Genomic DNA, 16516 nt, shown 5'->3' with positions numbered 1-16516 from the left:
GAATGTTAATACCAGATCTGAATTTGGTTGTGTCTTAGAGAGTTAAAAATAAAAAGTTGTGGCTGATCTTCATGGTTTCCATTATTTTCTTATTTCAGAATTTTACTCCTTTTAAAACTCTGAAATACTAAAATAGTGGGCCATCTCCGTTTTTTTTGTCTTTGCTGTGAATCAGCTTGGTATCCCATGACGCACACTGGTGTCTGTTTTTGGAGTGAAGTGAGATAAATGCAGCGTGTCTCCTCATCCACTCACCTGTGTAAGTGTTTTTTTGTGCGTGCAAATCTGCATGCACTGTAGCCACAAGTTTATCTTTGGGTGTTTGTGTGCAAGGGAGTAAAGAGGTTGTTGTGTGCATGTCTGTGTGAGAGAGTGAGTGAGTGAGTGAGAAAGATATGTGGAAAAAGCTGCTTACACATATTGATGTGTGTCTGTTAATCTGCTTCTTATCTGCTTTATCCATCCATCCGTCCGTCTGTATTTGTCTGATGAATCAAATTTTGCGGCTGGTTGTTGTTTCTCATCTGAATGGCAGGAGCAAGTCTTTGCCTGTGTTTTGTTGAGTTCATATGCATATGCACCTTAATAACAAGCAAAATGGAGAGACAGTTTGGAGGAAACCCACAAAATGATAAAGCAAAGGGGCAGGTAGACAAAAAAAGATGCAGAAAGAGTTACTTAGGGTGAACAGCATGTTTGCTGCCTGTTCTTTACTCTGAGTGCATGTCTAGTAAATTGAACATAATGTGTGTTTTCCTGTTGTCACATTTGCACAAATGTGTATGTGCATCTTAGTTCATCCTGACTGGGCTGATTAGGTCACATGGTATGCCTGAGTGGATGTGATGGATGGAGGGCTGTAATTCCCAGTCCAAGCTGGAACACACCGTCCCCCGCACTTCTGCAGTTTAACTGCAGTGGTCAAGAAGGATAGCGTGGTGAGAGAGGGGGGTGGGTACAGGCTGCCTGAGAGAGATGATGGAGTGAATGAGAGATAAGAGGAATGGGGCCAGCATGAGCGAGCGAGGAAAAAAAATTAGATACCTGCCTGCCTCATTTGCGAACATATCATTATTCTTATTTTAGGATTTGTTAGACACTTCTCCAGCACAACAAGTGATGTGCTTATGTGAGTCGTGCAGGCCTGGGAAGATGGAGAGTGCAGAGGCTGTCAATAGATGCATGGCCCAGTCATCTTCTCAGGGAAAGGGGGGAAAAAAAACAAACAAATGCATCTCATTATTGCAGTGCGCGCCTCTGCAGTGCTCTGGGTAACCCATCACAGTCCACACAGATTCAATTGCTTCTTTTAAATCAGTTTGAAGCTGCAGCCACATCTCATCTGTCTCAATAGCAGGCTGGAGCCAACAAGTGACTCTGTACACAGCAACAGCTCCTCCTAGTGGCCGTGAATTTATCTTACTTGCCAAAAGTGAGAGAAAGGGAGGTTGATGACTGGCTGGTATGGTTGCTTGTGGTCCAGCTGTTTGCCCACACATTAGCAATGGATTAATGTCAGGATTTAGCACCTCTACTTTTCATTCCTGCCTTATCCCTTTATTTCTTTATTTCTCTGCCATAGACTTTTATTTCATCCTCTCTCTCTCATGCACCCACATACACACACACCTTCTCACACGCACACAGTATTTGTAATTTCCAACTCCTTGTACTGTCTATGAACTCGGGCAGCATTTACACTTGATCTCCGATGAAAGGAAAACAAACTTAACAGTAAGCAGTTTCTAATTCTAGAGGCTCACCCACTGGCTAAAAGCTGGCACGGTAGATGAGGAGAGGTTTTTGTCGTCTGTGCATGATTAGGTTTTACAGATCAGCAGATTGATGACTAGTTGGTGACAGATTTCTTGCCAAACAATTTTATGTGAAAAGCAATCTTTTTGTTTTTTCCATCAAATTCCTATTTATGATCAGATAAAAGGTTTTTAGAGTGGAGCAGTAGAGAAGCAAAGTCTGCTTTGATCAGTCCAGAAAGCATATTTTAGTTTGTGGCGATCTGAGAAGTGTTTGGTGTTTGCCATGATAGATTAGCACTGGACCAGTTTCCTCACCGTTTCATCCTGTTATTCTCTTCTTGTCCACAATTTGTATTCTTACTCAACAGAACATCAAGCCTCGCCGTTGTAAATCACTCTGAAGCTGGCAGCGTGACACGCCAGTCGCTCCTTAATGTTACAAGTGTTAATTGTCATATCACCGCTTAAGCGAAAATCCTTAAAGCAGCTTTCATTACCCAAAATGAGTGGGTTAAATATAGGGTTACTAATGTGATAAATATGTAGCTGGAGCTTCTGTTTGCCTCATACAGTTCCTCCATCCACCCCGTACTTTGAAGGAGACGTGGCGACAACACCTTGGATTGCTGGGAAAATGTACACTGTCGCCTGTGTTGCTCCTGAAGCAAAGCCCATGGCTGAAATCACACTTTATAAAGGTGAGTCACCCTTTCATCTACACTAAATGTGACAGAGATGGTCAGCCTTACAAGCTGGAACAACGGGCTGCCGTCTGTCCAATATACTAGGATCTCAATAGGTCACAAAAAGAATATTTAAACGCTAAAAAACACGGTTGGGGTTTAATAAAGATGTCTTATTTCATGGTCAATTCCTGTGAATTCCTACAAAGTGAAGAGTTGAGAAGAGCAGGCTTTATAATTGAGTGTATTGTGGTTGAAGCGTGCGCACACGCACACACACACACACACAGATACACACACACAGACTAATATCTGCTATGGTGTAATATAATATGACAGTGTTGTTTGTTTTTAATTTAATAAATGAAACAGTATGGCAAGACTACAATGCAGGACAGTTATAACAGTAATAGTATGATAATATTTGTCTTATAGGGAGGAAATACCATTAAAAATAATGTTATTTGCCATCAGTGTAGTACCTTCATATGAAAATGTTTGTAATTTAGAATTGATAATGATCAAACTATTGTCGAAATCTAGCCTCCTTAATGCCCCACACATTTCCATCATTATTACAAAGCTATTACATAATTACTATAGAAATAAGATGGTATTACCCTACTATTACTATCTTATTACAAATTATTACCATGCATTTACTGTATTATTACTGTAATGTACAATTTTGTCGTCATTTTGTAATTTCACTGATTTTATTTAAATTTGAAGGCTGCGGCTGAGACAATGGTGGTCATTGTTATGATACCAGTGACAAAACATAACTTTATAAATGTAACAATTTTGTAATGGGGATTTGCTTTATGTCCCCATAAGAAAGACAAGTCCCCATAATGTGACTGTGTAATATCCTCATGACATGAGTAATACCTGGAACACACACACTCATAGGTACACATATTTATTATATTTCAGTGGATTTTCCAATCCACATGAGAATAACAATGGTGTTGTTGTTTCACATGAACAAATATACATTCTCTGTTCTGCACCTTCCCCCATTGTGTCTTTTAGATGGAGTTGAGCTGACAGGTGCGGAGTCTTTCACCATGTCTGGCTCAAAGGATAAGCTCCTGAACACGCATGCTAAAGTAACGTATGTGTTCGCCCACCTGCCAGACTCATTCTTCTTTACCAACCTGCTCCGTCTCTCCACGTCTGCCTTTGTTTCTTTTTCTTCCTCGTTTTCACAACGCTGTTTTTTTCTTCTTCCGTCTTTGTAAGCACTATAAATTTCTGTTACTTGGAACAGCACAATTGAATTAGCTTCTGTCAAACGCACAAAATTGCATTACGGCAGTAAGACAGATCCTATCCTCACTGGTTCGCCAGGTGCCTATGCATTAAACAGTAACATAGATTTTTTTTAGTCCTGCTCGTCTCCACTGTGTCAGAGACAATAACCTCTTGTCATACTCTGATATAACATTGGTACGGAGGAGCTGCGGTGTTGTTCAGTTCAGTTGCAGAACAACCAGACGTTTTAAGCGATATTGATGCTTCTTCCTCATATTCACACTGAGTGTACACAGCAGTGGGCCGTGTGTGATTGTTCGATTTGACAGTGTACTGTAATTTGATACAGAGAATATAAACTGGAAAAATGAACAAGACTCAGAAGAAATGCACTGCAAATAAGGCTCTAGTCGATTTTCAGTTGACAGTAAATCCCATCAAGTGCATGTTTGAATGGATCGTGATGTGGCTCCTGTAAGTGACCAGACTTAAAAGTGAGAGGAAGTAACAGCATAAACTCAAGTATAGTTTTGAGGTCCTTATGCTTCATGATCAGATAATAAAATAAAAAAGAAACCCTGGTGATTCCTAACTTTGTTTGGCTTGCTTTGTCACATTTTAGATGCTGCTAGAGTGCTACAAGTTCCTCACATTTTATTTTCAGATGGTGTCATTTAAATAACTGTTTAAAAGTATTATCTGATATTTCACAGGAGAGAGAAAAATTATTGTGTGAAGCACAAATTCCCTGCACATCAGATGCTTTATACATGTTGATGTTGCAGTAAATTTCCTCAGTAGGATTTTGGTGACAGTATATTTATAGTTTCACTTAAATTTATCGTGCATAACTTTTAAATTTAAACAAGTCTCTGTTGTGTCAAATGAGTTTGCACAGTGCTGATCAAGCTTATCAGCCCTCCACAACTCTTTGTGTGTTTCTCAGTATAGTGGTATTTTGTTCTCGCGTCACCCTGTGACATTCTTGCACTGCACACAGGAAGTGATTTAATTTATGTCAAGAGACACAGACAACAGCAACATTGCACTAGTAAAGAGGGACGGCTGCAAGCAAGTTGGTGTGTGACTGAAAACACAAATAAGAGCCCACGGATGTTTTAGAAGGGAATTCTGCTGCTCAAGAAACCTGGCCATTCAGCAGTACGATGGCCCTGGTTGACCCTGTGTGCCTGTTTATACACTGAAATGCTTCCTCAGTTGGCTCCGATAGTATTGCTTGACAGAGCCTATTTTCAGATAAAAATAATGTTACATCAACAGTGGCAGCAAAAAAAAAATCACCCTTGGTTACAGAACCATGATGTCATGTTTGGAGCTAAAGCACTTTGAATGACTTAATATACATTTCTCTTGTATCCTTCTGATCTCTTCTGTTTTTCTCTTACATTATCAAAGAGTCGCCGCTCTGAGTTCCGACAACGGGAGACAGCTGGCGTGTTATGCCAAAAACCCTGCCCTTTTACGACCTGTGGGGACCGTGTTGACCATGAGCGTACTCTGTAAGTGTGGCAATCTGTCTGTGAACTGACAGTCAACATCTCCTCTCTGTGAGAAAACACCCACTCACATACACAAACACACTCAACCACACTCAACCACACAGGAACCCAACCCCAGGCATCCCAGAGGGCCTCCATTCGGCCTTGTGTCATCAGTCTGTGTTTGTGGACCAGGAGGAAAGATTCAACCTGAAGGCAAACTCACAACTACTTTTAAGACCACTTCACAAGGCTGCCCCTGGTGGGCTCAGATTGATATGACATGGCTGTTTTCTTACTCTAGAGCAGAGGTGACTGCCCTCTCTGGTCACGAGGTGGCTGTGCTTTTGATAAAAAAAAAAAAGAAAAGTGGAAGGGTTTATGAAAAAAATCAAATCACAATATTCCATCATGATATCCATGACATTTCACAGAATTTCAAAGTTAAAGCATTTTAGGGTTTTTTGTTATGACATGGAATTGACAATAAAAATAAAACATATTTTTGATTCAAATGGAATAAAAAAATAAGTAAATGACAACATGGACCACTGTAATACAAATGCAAAACAAGCTCATATATATTTATATGTGATATATTATATCTCGCTACAGGTAGAGGATGTCATGGGCCAGTTCCCATTATAACTTGATATGAATAGGGGGCTGCGATTGTGAGACCTCACAGTACCAGCCCTGCAATGAAATTTGAATTTGTTTAGATTCACTGTTTCGTAAAGTAATTGTAAAATGTTTGCATGTCCCTATTTTATACAAAAACAAGCACAAGCTGTCAAGAGATTCATTGAGATAAATGACCAGTGAGGCTTCAAACTGTGAATTTCCTAGGAATAACTAACATTTAGGAAACATACAAAACTGATACAGCAACTTTTGTGCTCCTCAGCTGAAACTGATATTTAAACTATGTCACTGTGTAATAAAGTTAACAAAGACAAGATGGCACATATTGTCTTCTGTCTCACATTGCATTTGACACTCCTTTTTCCCTCTTACAGTATTTGACAAGGCAACAATGAATGTGACTTTTATTGAACGCACAAACACTCTGTCTCAGCACTGCTACTGTTTACTACAGTAGGTTTAGTATTTTCTACTCTGTTGATCAGCTGAAGTAATTGATTGCTTAGGCCCGAGAGTCTACCCACTTGCTTCTCCCTGGCTTAAATCATGTTGTTGATTAAAGTGAGGCAGGGCTGCTGACACCTCCAGCAGCCAGCACTTCCTCCAGCCTGGCTGCTGTATTATCCACACACTGTAATGTTGTCTGTGTCTATACCCCTCCACATTAGATGCTGCCGCTGCTCTTTTAACAATCACCAGTAACCGTGAGCACTCCTCCCTTACTCTCCCTTTCCTTGCTCTGTAATATACAACATAGACTCTGTACTGAGTGCTAATGTGGCAGAACTCGGGGACCACCGCTGTAATCTTACTCGGCACCCCAGCCCATCAAAGCCAGTGCGGTGGCCATTTTCAGCCAGCCAGATTGTTAGCAAGGTGGCAATTTGTCATGCTGGCCCTGGGTCTGCAGCCTGCTCCATGAAACTGATTGCAGCAATAACAAAGGCCCGTCCTCCTAATTTATTTTACTGCATATATTTTATTCAAGGAGGCTGTAATTTATTCATATTTCACGTTACCTTATTACTGTTTGAACATCTGTTATTTTGCTTTATGGACTGTATCCAGTTCGCTGCTCCTTTAATACTTAATGCTTTCATCAGATCCGGACCTCTTATCCACACAGTCATGTTAAATGTGCCCAATTTATTGGCCCTGTCTCAGCAAATAGGGATGCTCCCTAATCAATTGTCAAGAGTGTGCTCATTGCAGTGCAGGGTTTTTTTTTTTTTTTATCCCATTGCTCGTCATTCCACAACTCTATTTCCCCGGGTTACTACATTCCTTTTCCTCCCGTACATCTTCTCCCGCTCAGGGTTCTATTGCTCTCTATGTTATTTCCCTTTGTCAAGCCCATTTTTATTTTCGTCTCTCATTTCCCGGCAGACCCACCTCACCCTCCAGTTATTGTGGGCCTGGAGACAGACGAGGTCAAAGCAGGAAGAGTGCTCATACTGGAGTGTGTGTCTCATGGTGGAAACCCCCTAGCCACTCTCCACTGGACCAAGGTAAATCCTGTGCACCATCTGTTAAGGAACCTTTGTGATTCACTGTCACGCTCAAAAACATTATGCATTTTAGTGGCCCCTGTGTGCAGCTTCTGTCCTCTGTTCTAACAACATCATATGGGAGTCTGCATATATTCAGGCATTTTTCAGCATTTCTGAGTTTCACATACTTACTTTCTGTGTAAGAATGGAGAAGTTCTTTCCAAGACTTGGGAGGAGGACATTGTGGCGCAGAAGTCCAGCAGTGTCCTCTACCTGAAGATCACCCCTGCTGATAACCAGGCAGAACTGTGCTGTGAGAGTGTCAATCTGGTGTCTCTGTCACCTCTCTCTGTCCACCGCAAATTCACCGTGCTCTGTGAGTGAAAATAATCCTCCTATTGTACGCCGAACTGGAGTACATGCATGCATGTGCACATACACATGTCCCACACGCAGATTAGACTCTGAAGGCTATGGGAATGAGGCAGAAGAGTATAATAAGACTTACCTCCAAAACCAATTATTTTGCTGTCCCAGCATAAATTCTAATGCTAATAATATTAATGAAACTAATGGGTTTAATGGCTGCAGCCCATATTTCCAAATGCCTCCAGATTAGTATCGCTGCAAGCTTTTTCATAGCAGCTTCACTAATTTAGCTGAATTGCTTCAATGCACACTCCTAAGGCAGGAAAGCCTACACCATGCCCATGGTTAATAGATTATACTTTTCTCTCTGAATATAAAATGTTTGTTTCAGCAACAATAAAACAAATAAGAATTAATATTCAGCAGCTTTGGTGCACTGAGTCTAACAATAGCCTGATTTCCACTACAGAGCCATACAATAAACAGTAAGTCAATGTAAGCTTTGAATTCTTTGGGATCGGTGCACCTACGCCATGTACTTACGATCTGAATTAATTGAGTAGGAAATCTCTTGCTCAGACAATGAAAAGTGGCTGAAGTCACTGAAGTGCTCCTCCTTTACTCATCAAGCCCCCCAACAAGAGCGGGTGCCATGCCTCCCAGTCATCCATTCAGGGATGTTGAAATGAGCCACTGACTGCCTGACTGCGCTTTAGGCATTGGGAGAAGCTGGAGGGCACAGAATATGTCTCACCGGTGTAGTATGAATGTGCCTCTCTTAGTTTACGGCAGCTATGGAGTTTCAGCATCCCAGTCTGTGTCTCGCGTGATAGACACAAATATGTAAAGGATTTACATACATGACCCCTCCTTCCCCATGTCTGCCAGCTCCGTCCCCAGGCTTTGTATTCCCCTCGAGGCTTTGTGATGCTGTATCACTTAGCCTGTAGTTATTGTAACGTCTCCCCCGTGGCTAAAACAAAGCAGACTTTAGAGACCGCATTGAAAGCCTCCAGAGAAAACGTGTTGCCACTCAAAGTGATTTTCTTTCCTCACCTTTGATTCAGCTCCATGTTTTTCATCCAAAAATAGTCACACTTCCACTGTGATCAGAATAGGGAGCTGTTGAATGAGCTTTTCATGATATTCATACAGATTTCTCTGCGTGTGTGTGTGTGTGTGTGTGTGTGTGCAAATATATCAGTTGAACCCGAAAAGGTGATTCTTTCTGGCTCAGTCGAGGCCGTTGAAGGACAAGAGTTGGATCTGTGCTGCTACGCCTCTTCCAGCAATCCCCCTGTCCAGATTCGCTGGTGGCTGGGCTACAAGGAGCTCAACAACACTGTTGTCACTATACAGAAGGTGAGTATATAGACTATGATTGTTGTTCATGCTGGTCTGGTCAATTTTGTGAATAAGTTAGTGTTTCAAGGAACAAGAACTGTTTTTCAGTCTAGCCTTCCAAAAAAAACTATTCAGCTGCCTACCTCGGTCTAAATTTTGACCTCATGAGAACCTTGGCAGGTGAAAGAAAATGGTATGAGTCTCTGAAACGATCTGCTGCAGCTTTGCAAATAAATCAGGTGATGATTCCAAAAAAAGAGTGTTCTGTTGCCTCTCTCCTCTTTTGTGTATGTTAATAAGATCAAAGTGAATACAAGCTGACACAGAAGATGAGTGTTATTAAACAAGCTCTTTATTCGTCTGGCAGCCGCATTTTCATTTGATCTTACACAAAGCACTCCGTGTGCTGTGTGTGAGCTTTAATGCATCTGAAACAGTGTGAGGTTAATGAAGACTGACACCTCTGTTCAGCACGTCTGTTAGTCTTTCTGACTGTGGCTTTTACAGTAATCAACACTATAATAGCTTTAATAACCAGATGTGCTGCATAGGCATGACCACTGTTGGGCAGGTGCAAAATGAGGCTTTGCGTAATTTAAGCAGCAGGCGTGTTGGATGAATATGTTTATTTATCACATACGACCACATCAGTTATTGTTGCAGCTAATTTTCCATCTGTATTCGCCAAGACAAACCATTGTGGGTTGTTTTTCTAAGACTGAGAACTCCACAGTCAAAGGCCGTCCGTCCCCTGACTGAAGTGTCATATGTTCTTTGTGTGTGTCTGTAGGGAGTAAATGGTGGGATGACGACCACTGCCAACATGACCCACCAGGTCTCCAGGGAGGAGGATGGGCTCATGCTAACCTGTGAGGCCTTCAACAAAGGCACACATTTCTCTAAGACCCAGACAGCCAAGCTCAGTGTCTTTTGTAAGTGAACGTATCTGTACTTTCTTTGAAAAACACAACCAGCATAAAAAAAAAGGAGAATTCACTTTTGTTTGTACTGTGCAATTCAGGACACGATCAATGGTAATTTCTCTTTTAAAAAATGTAATCCTTGACACAGATTGAGCAACTGCTTTTTCATATTGTGTTCTCAAACTCCAATTCTTCACTCTAGCTGGTACTGGTTTTACCCAGTTTATTTTTTGAGACTGCTGATTTTCAGTGTTGTATAGACAACTAGCCAGCTTAACATGTAGGGTTAAAAAAAAAAAAAAAGGTTATTTGATGTTTCAAACAGTTGCGATCATCCACAGATCCTCCTCAAAAGGTATGGCTTGATGCACCCTCTCAAGATGTCCCACTCCATGCTGGGACCAAAGTCCGTCTCACCTGCTTCTCCACTGGAGGGAATCCTACTGGTACACTGACGTGGTTCAAGGTTGGTGTTTTTACGCATTTCCTTATGTACGTCAGTGTTGATATGTCTGGAGTACACACAGTTTTCAGTTTACTGTCCTTCCTCATTTAGGATGGAAACAAAGTGTCTCATATGCAGAGGCAAATGTCCTTTGATCGGGGCGTGGCTCGAGACCTCGTCCTGGTCCTCACGGCAAGTGACAACATGGCGGACTACCGCTGTGATGCCACAAATGAAGCAAAGAAGACCATCTCTGCTTATACTAAACTGATGGTCTACTGTAAGTTAGACTGCCACTTTAACACGCAGATAACACAACCTTTATTCCTGTAAGTAGGTGTGTAAGAAACACGATTACATTATTTTATCACTATATTTCATGGTGTGATGTTGTATTGATTCTTTTGAAGTGCTGTATCAATATGGAAATATTCTTGATGGTGCTTTTGTGTTGTATTCAAGCCTCTGTCCATTATTTAGCAGCAGGCTTATGGTCATTTCATTCTCTCCCCCTTCTTCCACTCCTCTACTAGACAAAGAAAGCTGTATATTGTTTATGCATATAACATTGTTATTTTTACGATGATAGTTTTTCTCAAAATAGACTCTTGGGGAGAGCGTTTGGGGCATCAAAATGTATCACCTTGCGTATAGTCTCCCAGTATATAGCAATATATTATAGCCTAGTGTCATCCCTGTATATCACACGTATCATATTGCCAGATTCTTGCCAATACACAGCCCTAAGTGTAACTAAGCTGCCATAGAAGATCAGTTTGACATAAGCCTATTCACACAGACGTGCAGCTACAACTATCTTACGAATCAATATTCTTTTTTTATTCTGATGAACTCCTCGGTTCTGCAGACACAGCAGTGAGTATGAAGATCACAACCACACAGGAGGAGCTGCGTCGAGGCGAGATGCTCACTCTGGAGTGCCAGGCTGGAAGCAGTAACCCCAAGGCCAACATCCTCTGGAGCCTGGGCACTCAAAGGTTTGTTAATGCGCATGCTCGAAGCACATTTGTTTGGATAATTCACTCAGAATGAATCTGAGTAACTGATGTTTATCTTTTTAAACGTGGTAAAATGCAGGATTGTTTGGTGAACTGTGAACCTCATTGGTTTCAAGTCTTTAAGGGGAATCACTCACTATTTGAGCTTGATGTATTGGGATATTTGTTGACCTATTATCATTGCGTGTGATTTAATTGCATTCAATTTAGATATGATACTGTTATGTTTAGTTGCATCTTAATGTAATTCCCCTGGATTTACTGAATGGAATTTGTGTGCTAGGTTCCCAGGAGTGGAACAGCCACCCGTGAAGGCTCAGTATGGTGGTGTTTCAGTGCGCAGTTCATTATCCCTGAATCTGACATCAGAGCATCACAACCAGAGGGTCATTTGCCAGGCCAACAGCCCTGTGCTCGCTGAGGGGGCCAACACATTTCTCAAACTTAATGTTCTATGTAAGTAGAGGTTGAATTGTTTCCATCTTTCTCCATTTGTTTGTTTTGTACTCTCTACTTGTTAAGTGACCAGGAGATGTAGTTTGTGTAAATCTTAACCAATGCATAATAATCTATAATGCTTCAGATATAGGCTGCTATGTTGTGATGCTTATGCACAGAATTGTCAGTAAATAGTGTGTGTGTGTGTTGTGTTCACTGGAAAGCTTTGTTGTGATTTGTTGGTCTGTTGAGCTCTGCAGTAGCGTGTCCTAATTGTGCCTTTGCTTTGCTGCATAGCCATGTTTGTCTTTGATGCCATTTCACAGGCAGCAGCCTGCCACTGTTTCAAAGCCTGGTGCTGTGTATGAGCATGAAGGATTGTCAGTGTGTGTTTGTGCGGGACTGCAGTTGGACAACATTACTGTCACTCGTCATTTTAATGCTTGTCCCTCTCACTCCCACACTGCCTCACTCCCACCTTGCCTTACTGTGTGTGAAGGTGGTTAGATGTGGCATTATTGGCGGGGATCTCAACTTTTTACTGATTTGACTCTCATTAGTGTCTCGTACTTTTCTCATGCTCAACATGTTTGTGTCTCTTGATGCACGCTTTTGCTCTTTCCTCTCATTCTGTGTGGCTGAGTTTCATGTACAGTATTCTTACAATAAATCCAACTCACAGTGGCTGTTATTTGTGCACCAGACCCTCCAGAGTTCAGCCCTCACCAGCCAACACAGGTCCAGGTGCTGGAGGACGACACCATAACCATCCCATTGCTGGTCTCAGCTAACCCAGAGGAGGTCTCCTGCAATTGGCTGCACCGCAAACAGAAGCTGGTCAAAGGTGATCTGGGGCTATGTGATGGCTCTATAAACCAGGTCCTAGTTGAGCTGAGCCAGCAAGTAAGCACTCAGCTCTGCCGTGCAGGGTCTGAATAAAACATGGCAGGTTAGCCAGCATGGGACTCTGCCAAATGTGAATCTCATTATGGCTCTAATGTATGCAGTCTAAATGAGGATCGCTGTCTGCCTGCATACAACACAATGGTTCTAAAGCTGGCTTCTCCTCCAGGCCGGTGTCATCACGGTCCTGCAGCAACCACTTTATTTTTCAGTTTCTCTTTTAGCTCCATCATACGCTCCCCAAACCACCACTGCCACCATAAAAAGGCTACACCCTGAATATAGAAAACCCACTTATTATATTCTGACTGTTGTGGTACAGGAGGTGTCTCTGATGTAGCCTTTTGTTGGCTTGATGTGGGAATTCAGCGCAGCCAATCAATAATGCAGGATTAGATGTCACTTAGAGTCCAGTGGCCAGAGGACATGCGGTTGATGAGCATGTAATGAATACTTAATTTCACTGTTGTGTGCGTGTGTGTGTGTGTGTGTGTTTGTGAAGAGGGGAATCTGCGCTACCACTGGTCAGACGAGCACTCACTGATGATCAACAACGTAACGAGAAAAGACGCTGGTGTTTACACCGTTGAGTGTGCAAATCATGAGGGTGTCAACCAAATCTCCATCATGCTGGATGTTCAGTGTAAGATCCTGCACATACAGAATTAATGAAAGGACACACACACACACACACACACACACACAGACTGTCTACCCACTCATGTGTTCAGATGTGCCAGGGTGCCAGAGTAAAGATAAAAATATGCTTATTTTACTTGTCTTAAAGGTAAGTGGCATGATAACTTGTGTGTGTTTAATATATTTTAGTTACATTTAAAAACTAGTTTGATGATTATATAATGCTTTTAAGGCAGTGAAATTATATATATATATATATATATATATATATATATATATATATATATATATGTAAAAAAAAAATTTGATAAATAAATGGGAGGGGAAAAAACACAGTAAAAACAGTATATTTTCTTTATTTTTACCCTCCTGCAGTACATTCATAATTAATGTAGCAGGTATTTCAAAGTCATGTGGGTCACCACTCAGTAATCAATTAATCTCTGTGCAAATGCTGTTTTCCTTAAGATATGGATGGACAGAACTTCTCTCTAATACTTGGCTGATTTGTGTACTGGACTTTGAATCTGTAGCCTCCCAACAGAATGTTTCTGAACAGATCTAAATCTGATCCAAATACGTGGACAGACCCAGACAACAACATTGACTTTGAGCTCCTACCACGTAAAGATGTCTCCTTCATTAGACCTCAATGCAGGCCTTGCACCCCCCCCCCCCCTCCATCGCTCCAGGTCTAGCCTCGAGCAGTAGGCCATCTGCTCCGAATCTGATGATTTAATAATGGAAGTGTTGAAAATGTAGGTCTGCCTTGTTGCACCAAGGCCCTCGGTACACACCTAATGGATTGTACCACTCTGACATGACTGGGCTTGACAGTTGTAGGTATTCATTATGTATGGAGGATTGTAGTAGCTTTTATGGGTGATGGTGTAGCCCACTTAACAATGTCACATTTGGTTAGAGAGCGAACATGGGTGCATCCTGTCATCCCGGAGGTCAGTGTTTTTCTTTTACTGCTTGTTACCACTGTTCTTCAAGTGTGAACATAGGTTAAGACAAGCACGCTCTAATGGCCTTATTGCTGTAAGTACATGGCACCCATGAGAAGTATTAAAAGTTTGAGGCGAACAAAGACAAATGTGGATATATGGAGAGAGGTTTGCCTTAGTCCAAACTCCAATGGAGGCCCTTGTGGGGTCACAGGGCCAAGATTTGGTTTAGTAGCCAATCTATCTGTAATGTTTCAACATATAGAGGGGTTAATAGCCTTGTATCTAAGACAGAGAGGCCAATTAAGATGGGGTTATGAAAAAGTTCAAAGAAAAACAAGTATCGGTCTAATTTTAGCAGTGCAGCATGTCTGTTGTGTTTAATGGGTTGGCAAAAATATTTGCCCCAGGTTGACATATTAATTTTTGGTCCTGCTGCAACTTTGTCCCCTTCTTCTTACTCTTAGATGCTCCCGGTGTCAAGGCGGTAAAAAGCCCTGTGTTTGTGAATATGGGGGGAACAGCAGACCTGATGTGTAAGGCTGATGCCAACCCCATTATATCTGACATGTTCTCCTGGAAGTGGCTGGTGAGAATTACACACACACACACACACATGGTACACCTAAAGGCAATCATCCTCTAAATTATATTTAATTTATCTGGCTTCCTTTCTATTATTTTATCTCTTCTAACCATTCATCAAAGGCCCTTTTTAATGCATAGATGCACCATATTTCATCGCCTCGAACCACACATCCACACCAGCTCTTCCTGCTGCACACTCCAAATCCAGAAAAATGGCTTTGATTACTGTTGTGTGACTAAAGGGCACTTTTGTCACTGCGACTTGGTCTCTGTATCTACTGATGTCTTCTCTGATCTAACCCACCCTTTGGCAACAGTGTCTCCCACATTCAACCTGCACAGCATCTCCATTTCTCCTCCCCTGTGGCTCTTTAACCCTGGCATTATTCTTCTCTGTCATCAGAGTTTGTTCCCCTGGTGCATCTACCCTCCCCATCACAATCCCAGATGGTCTCTGGCTCAACTCTCCTTTACTGTCTACCTGTCTTGCTCTGGAACAGCCCACAAACTCCAACACTCACCCCGGAGGGGTGTATTGAGTGTTGAGCAATAGCTGCTGTCCTCTGCTTTATCCATTCACTTGCTCTGTCTTCCATAGGGAGAAGAGGAGGAGGTGGAGATGGGAGAAGAGACTCAGGAAGATAAAACGGGCCTTCTGACCATCCATGATGTGACTCGGGCTCACGCTGGTTTCTACCAGTGCACAGCCAACAATGGCATAGCACCCCCTGCCAGTGTAGATGTGCATCTGGTAGTGCAATGTGAGAGTATATTTAGTATCAGGAGGAAACATGCACACATTTTTAGGTCACTTCATTCATGTGCACATTGTTCCTGCATGAATAACCTCCATGCTGTTCCTCTTGTGTAGTCAAACCAGAGCTTCAGAAAGGACCTCAGTGGAGGAAGGTAGCAAGTCGAGGGGATGGCACCACTACGGCTGCTGTGGTGTGTCAGGCAGAGGGTATTCCTCAAATCGACTTCTCTTGGGAAAAAAAGGGCGTACCCATGGACTTTGCAAACCCAAGGTCTGAAAGCAGACATTATTTTTTTTTTTTCACATTCTACTCTTGCGATTATGTTCACTCCTGTGCCACTGTCAGCATTTGGTTACATACTGATGAATCCTCACAATTAGATTAGGCCCTACGATATTATAATATATTCTCATGCTATTTCCTGCTATTTCACCACTAAATCCGGATTTAGTGCGTTTTATACTTTGCTCTTCACTATGCAAATACCTGTTTAACGCTTCTTTGATGTGTGAAATTGGGTGAACTAGTGCAATCTGCAGGACATCACAATCCCTGCTGTCGCCTGCTCACAGTGTGTGTGTGTGTGTGTGTGTGTGTGTGTGCTGTAGGTATGAGGAACGGACTGTGAGGGAGGGCTCCTTCCACACCAGCACGGTTCGAGTCGTAAATGTGAGCGCAGCTCATGACTATGCTGTCTTCAGCTGCACTGCTCGCAACTCTCTTGGGGAAGATAAACTAAACATCCAGCTCGTCAGCACAAGTATTTAAACATGCACTCATTTGTGTGTGTATATGTGTGTGTGTGTGGT

At 42.1% G+C, this 16516-nt stretch overlaps 1 protein-coding gene across 4 annotated transcripts in view; it reads left to right on the top strand.

The window, feature by feature from the left end:
- The window catches only part of nphs1 (NPHS1 adhesion molecule, nephrin), a 42330-nt gene that overhangs the window by 19663 nt on the left and 6151 nt on the right, over positions 1 to 16516 (top strand). For all 4 annotated transcript variants that reach the window (XM_058646744.1, XM_058646742.1, XM_058646740.1 and 1 more), the window contains 17 exons: positions 2330 to 2455; positions 3476 to 3557; positions 5114 to 5217; positions 7228 to 7349; positions 7536 to 7707; positions 8905 to 9062; positions 9835 to 9976; positions 10309 to 10433; positions 10524 to 10692; positions 11281 to 11410; positions 11715 to 11887; positions 12573 to 12713; positions 13275 to 13415; positions 14829 to 14950; positions 15548 to 15710; positions 15821 to 15977; positions 16316 to 16467. In XM_058646744.1, the coding sequence (XP_058502727.1) occupies positions 2330 to 2455; positions 3476 to 3557; positions 5114 to 5217; positions 7228 to 7349; positions 7536 to 7707; positions 8905 to 9062; positions 9835 to 9976; positions 10309 to 10433; positions 10524 to 10692; positions 11281 to 11410; positions 11715 to 11887; positions 12573 to 12713; positions 13275 to 13415; positions 14829 to 14950; positions 15548 to 15710; positions 15821 to 15977; positions 16316 to 16467 (2379 nt within the window). The remainder of the gene's footprint in view (positions 1 to 2329; positions 2456 to 3475; positions 3558 to 5113; positions 5218 to 7227; positions 7350 to 7535; positions 7708 to 8904; positions 9063 to 9834; positions 9977 to 10308; positions 10434 to 10523; positions 10693 to 11280; positions 11411 to 11714; positions 11888 to 12572; positions 12714 to 13274; positions 13416 to 14828; positions 14951 to 15547; positions 15711 to 15820; positions 15978 to 16315; positions 16468 to 16516) is intronic.

This window comes from Solea solea, chromosome 13, assembly GCF_958295425.1.
Source record: "Solea solea chromosome 13, fSolSol10.1, whole genome shotgun sequence".
Taxonomy (NCBI): domain Eukaryota; kingdom Metazoa; phylum Chordata; class Actinopteri; order Pleuronectiformes; family Soleidae; genus Solea; species Solea solea.
The sequence above is the reverse complement of the archived record's forward strand: the minus strand, read 5'-3'. Positions and strand labels throughout refer to the sequence as shown.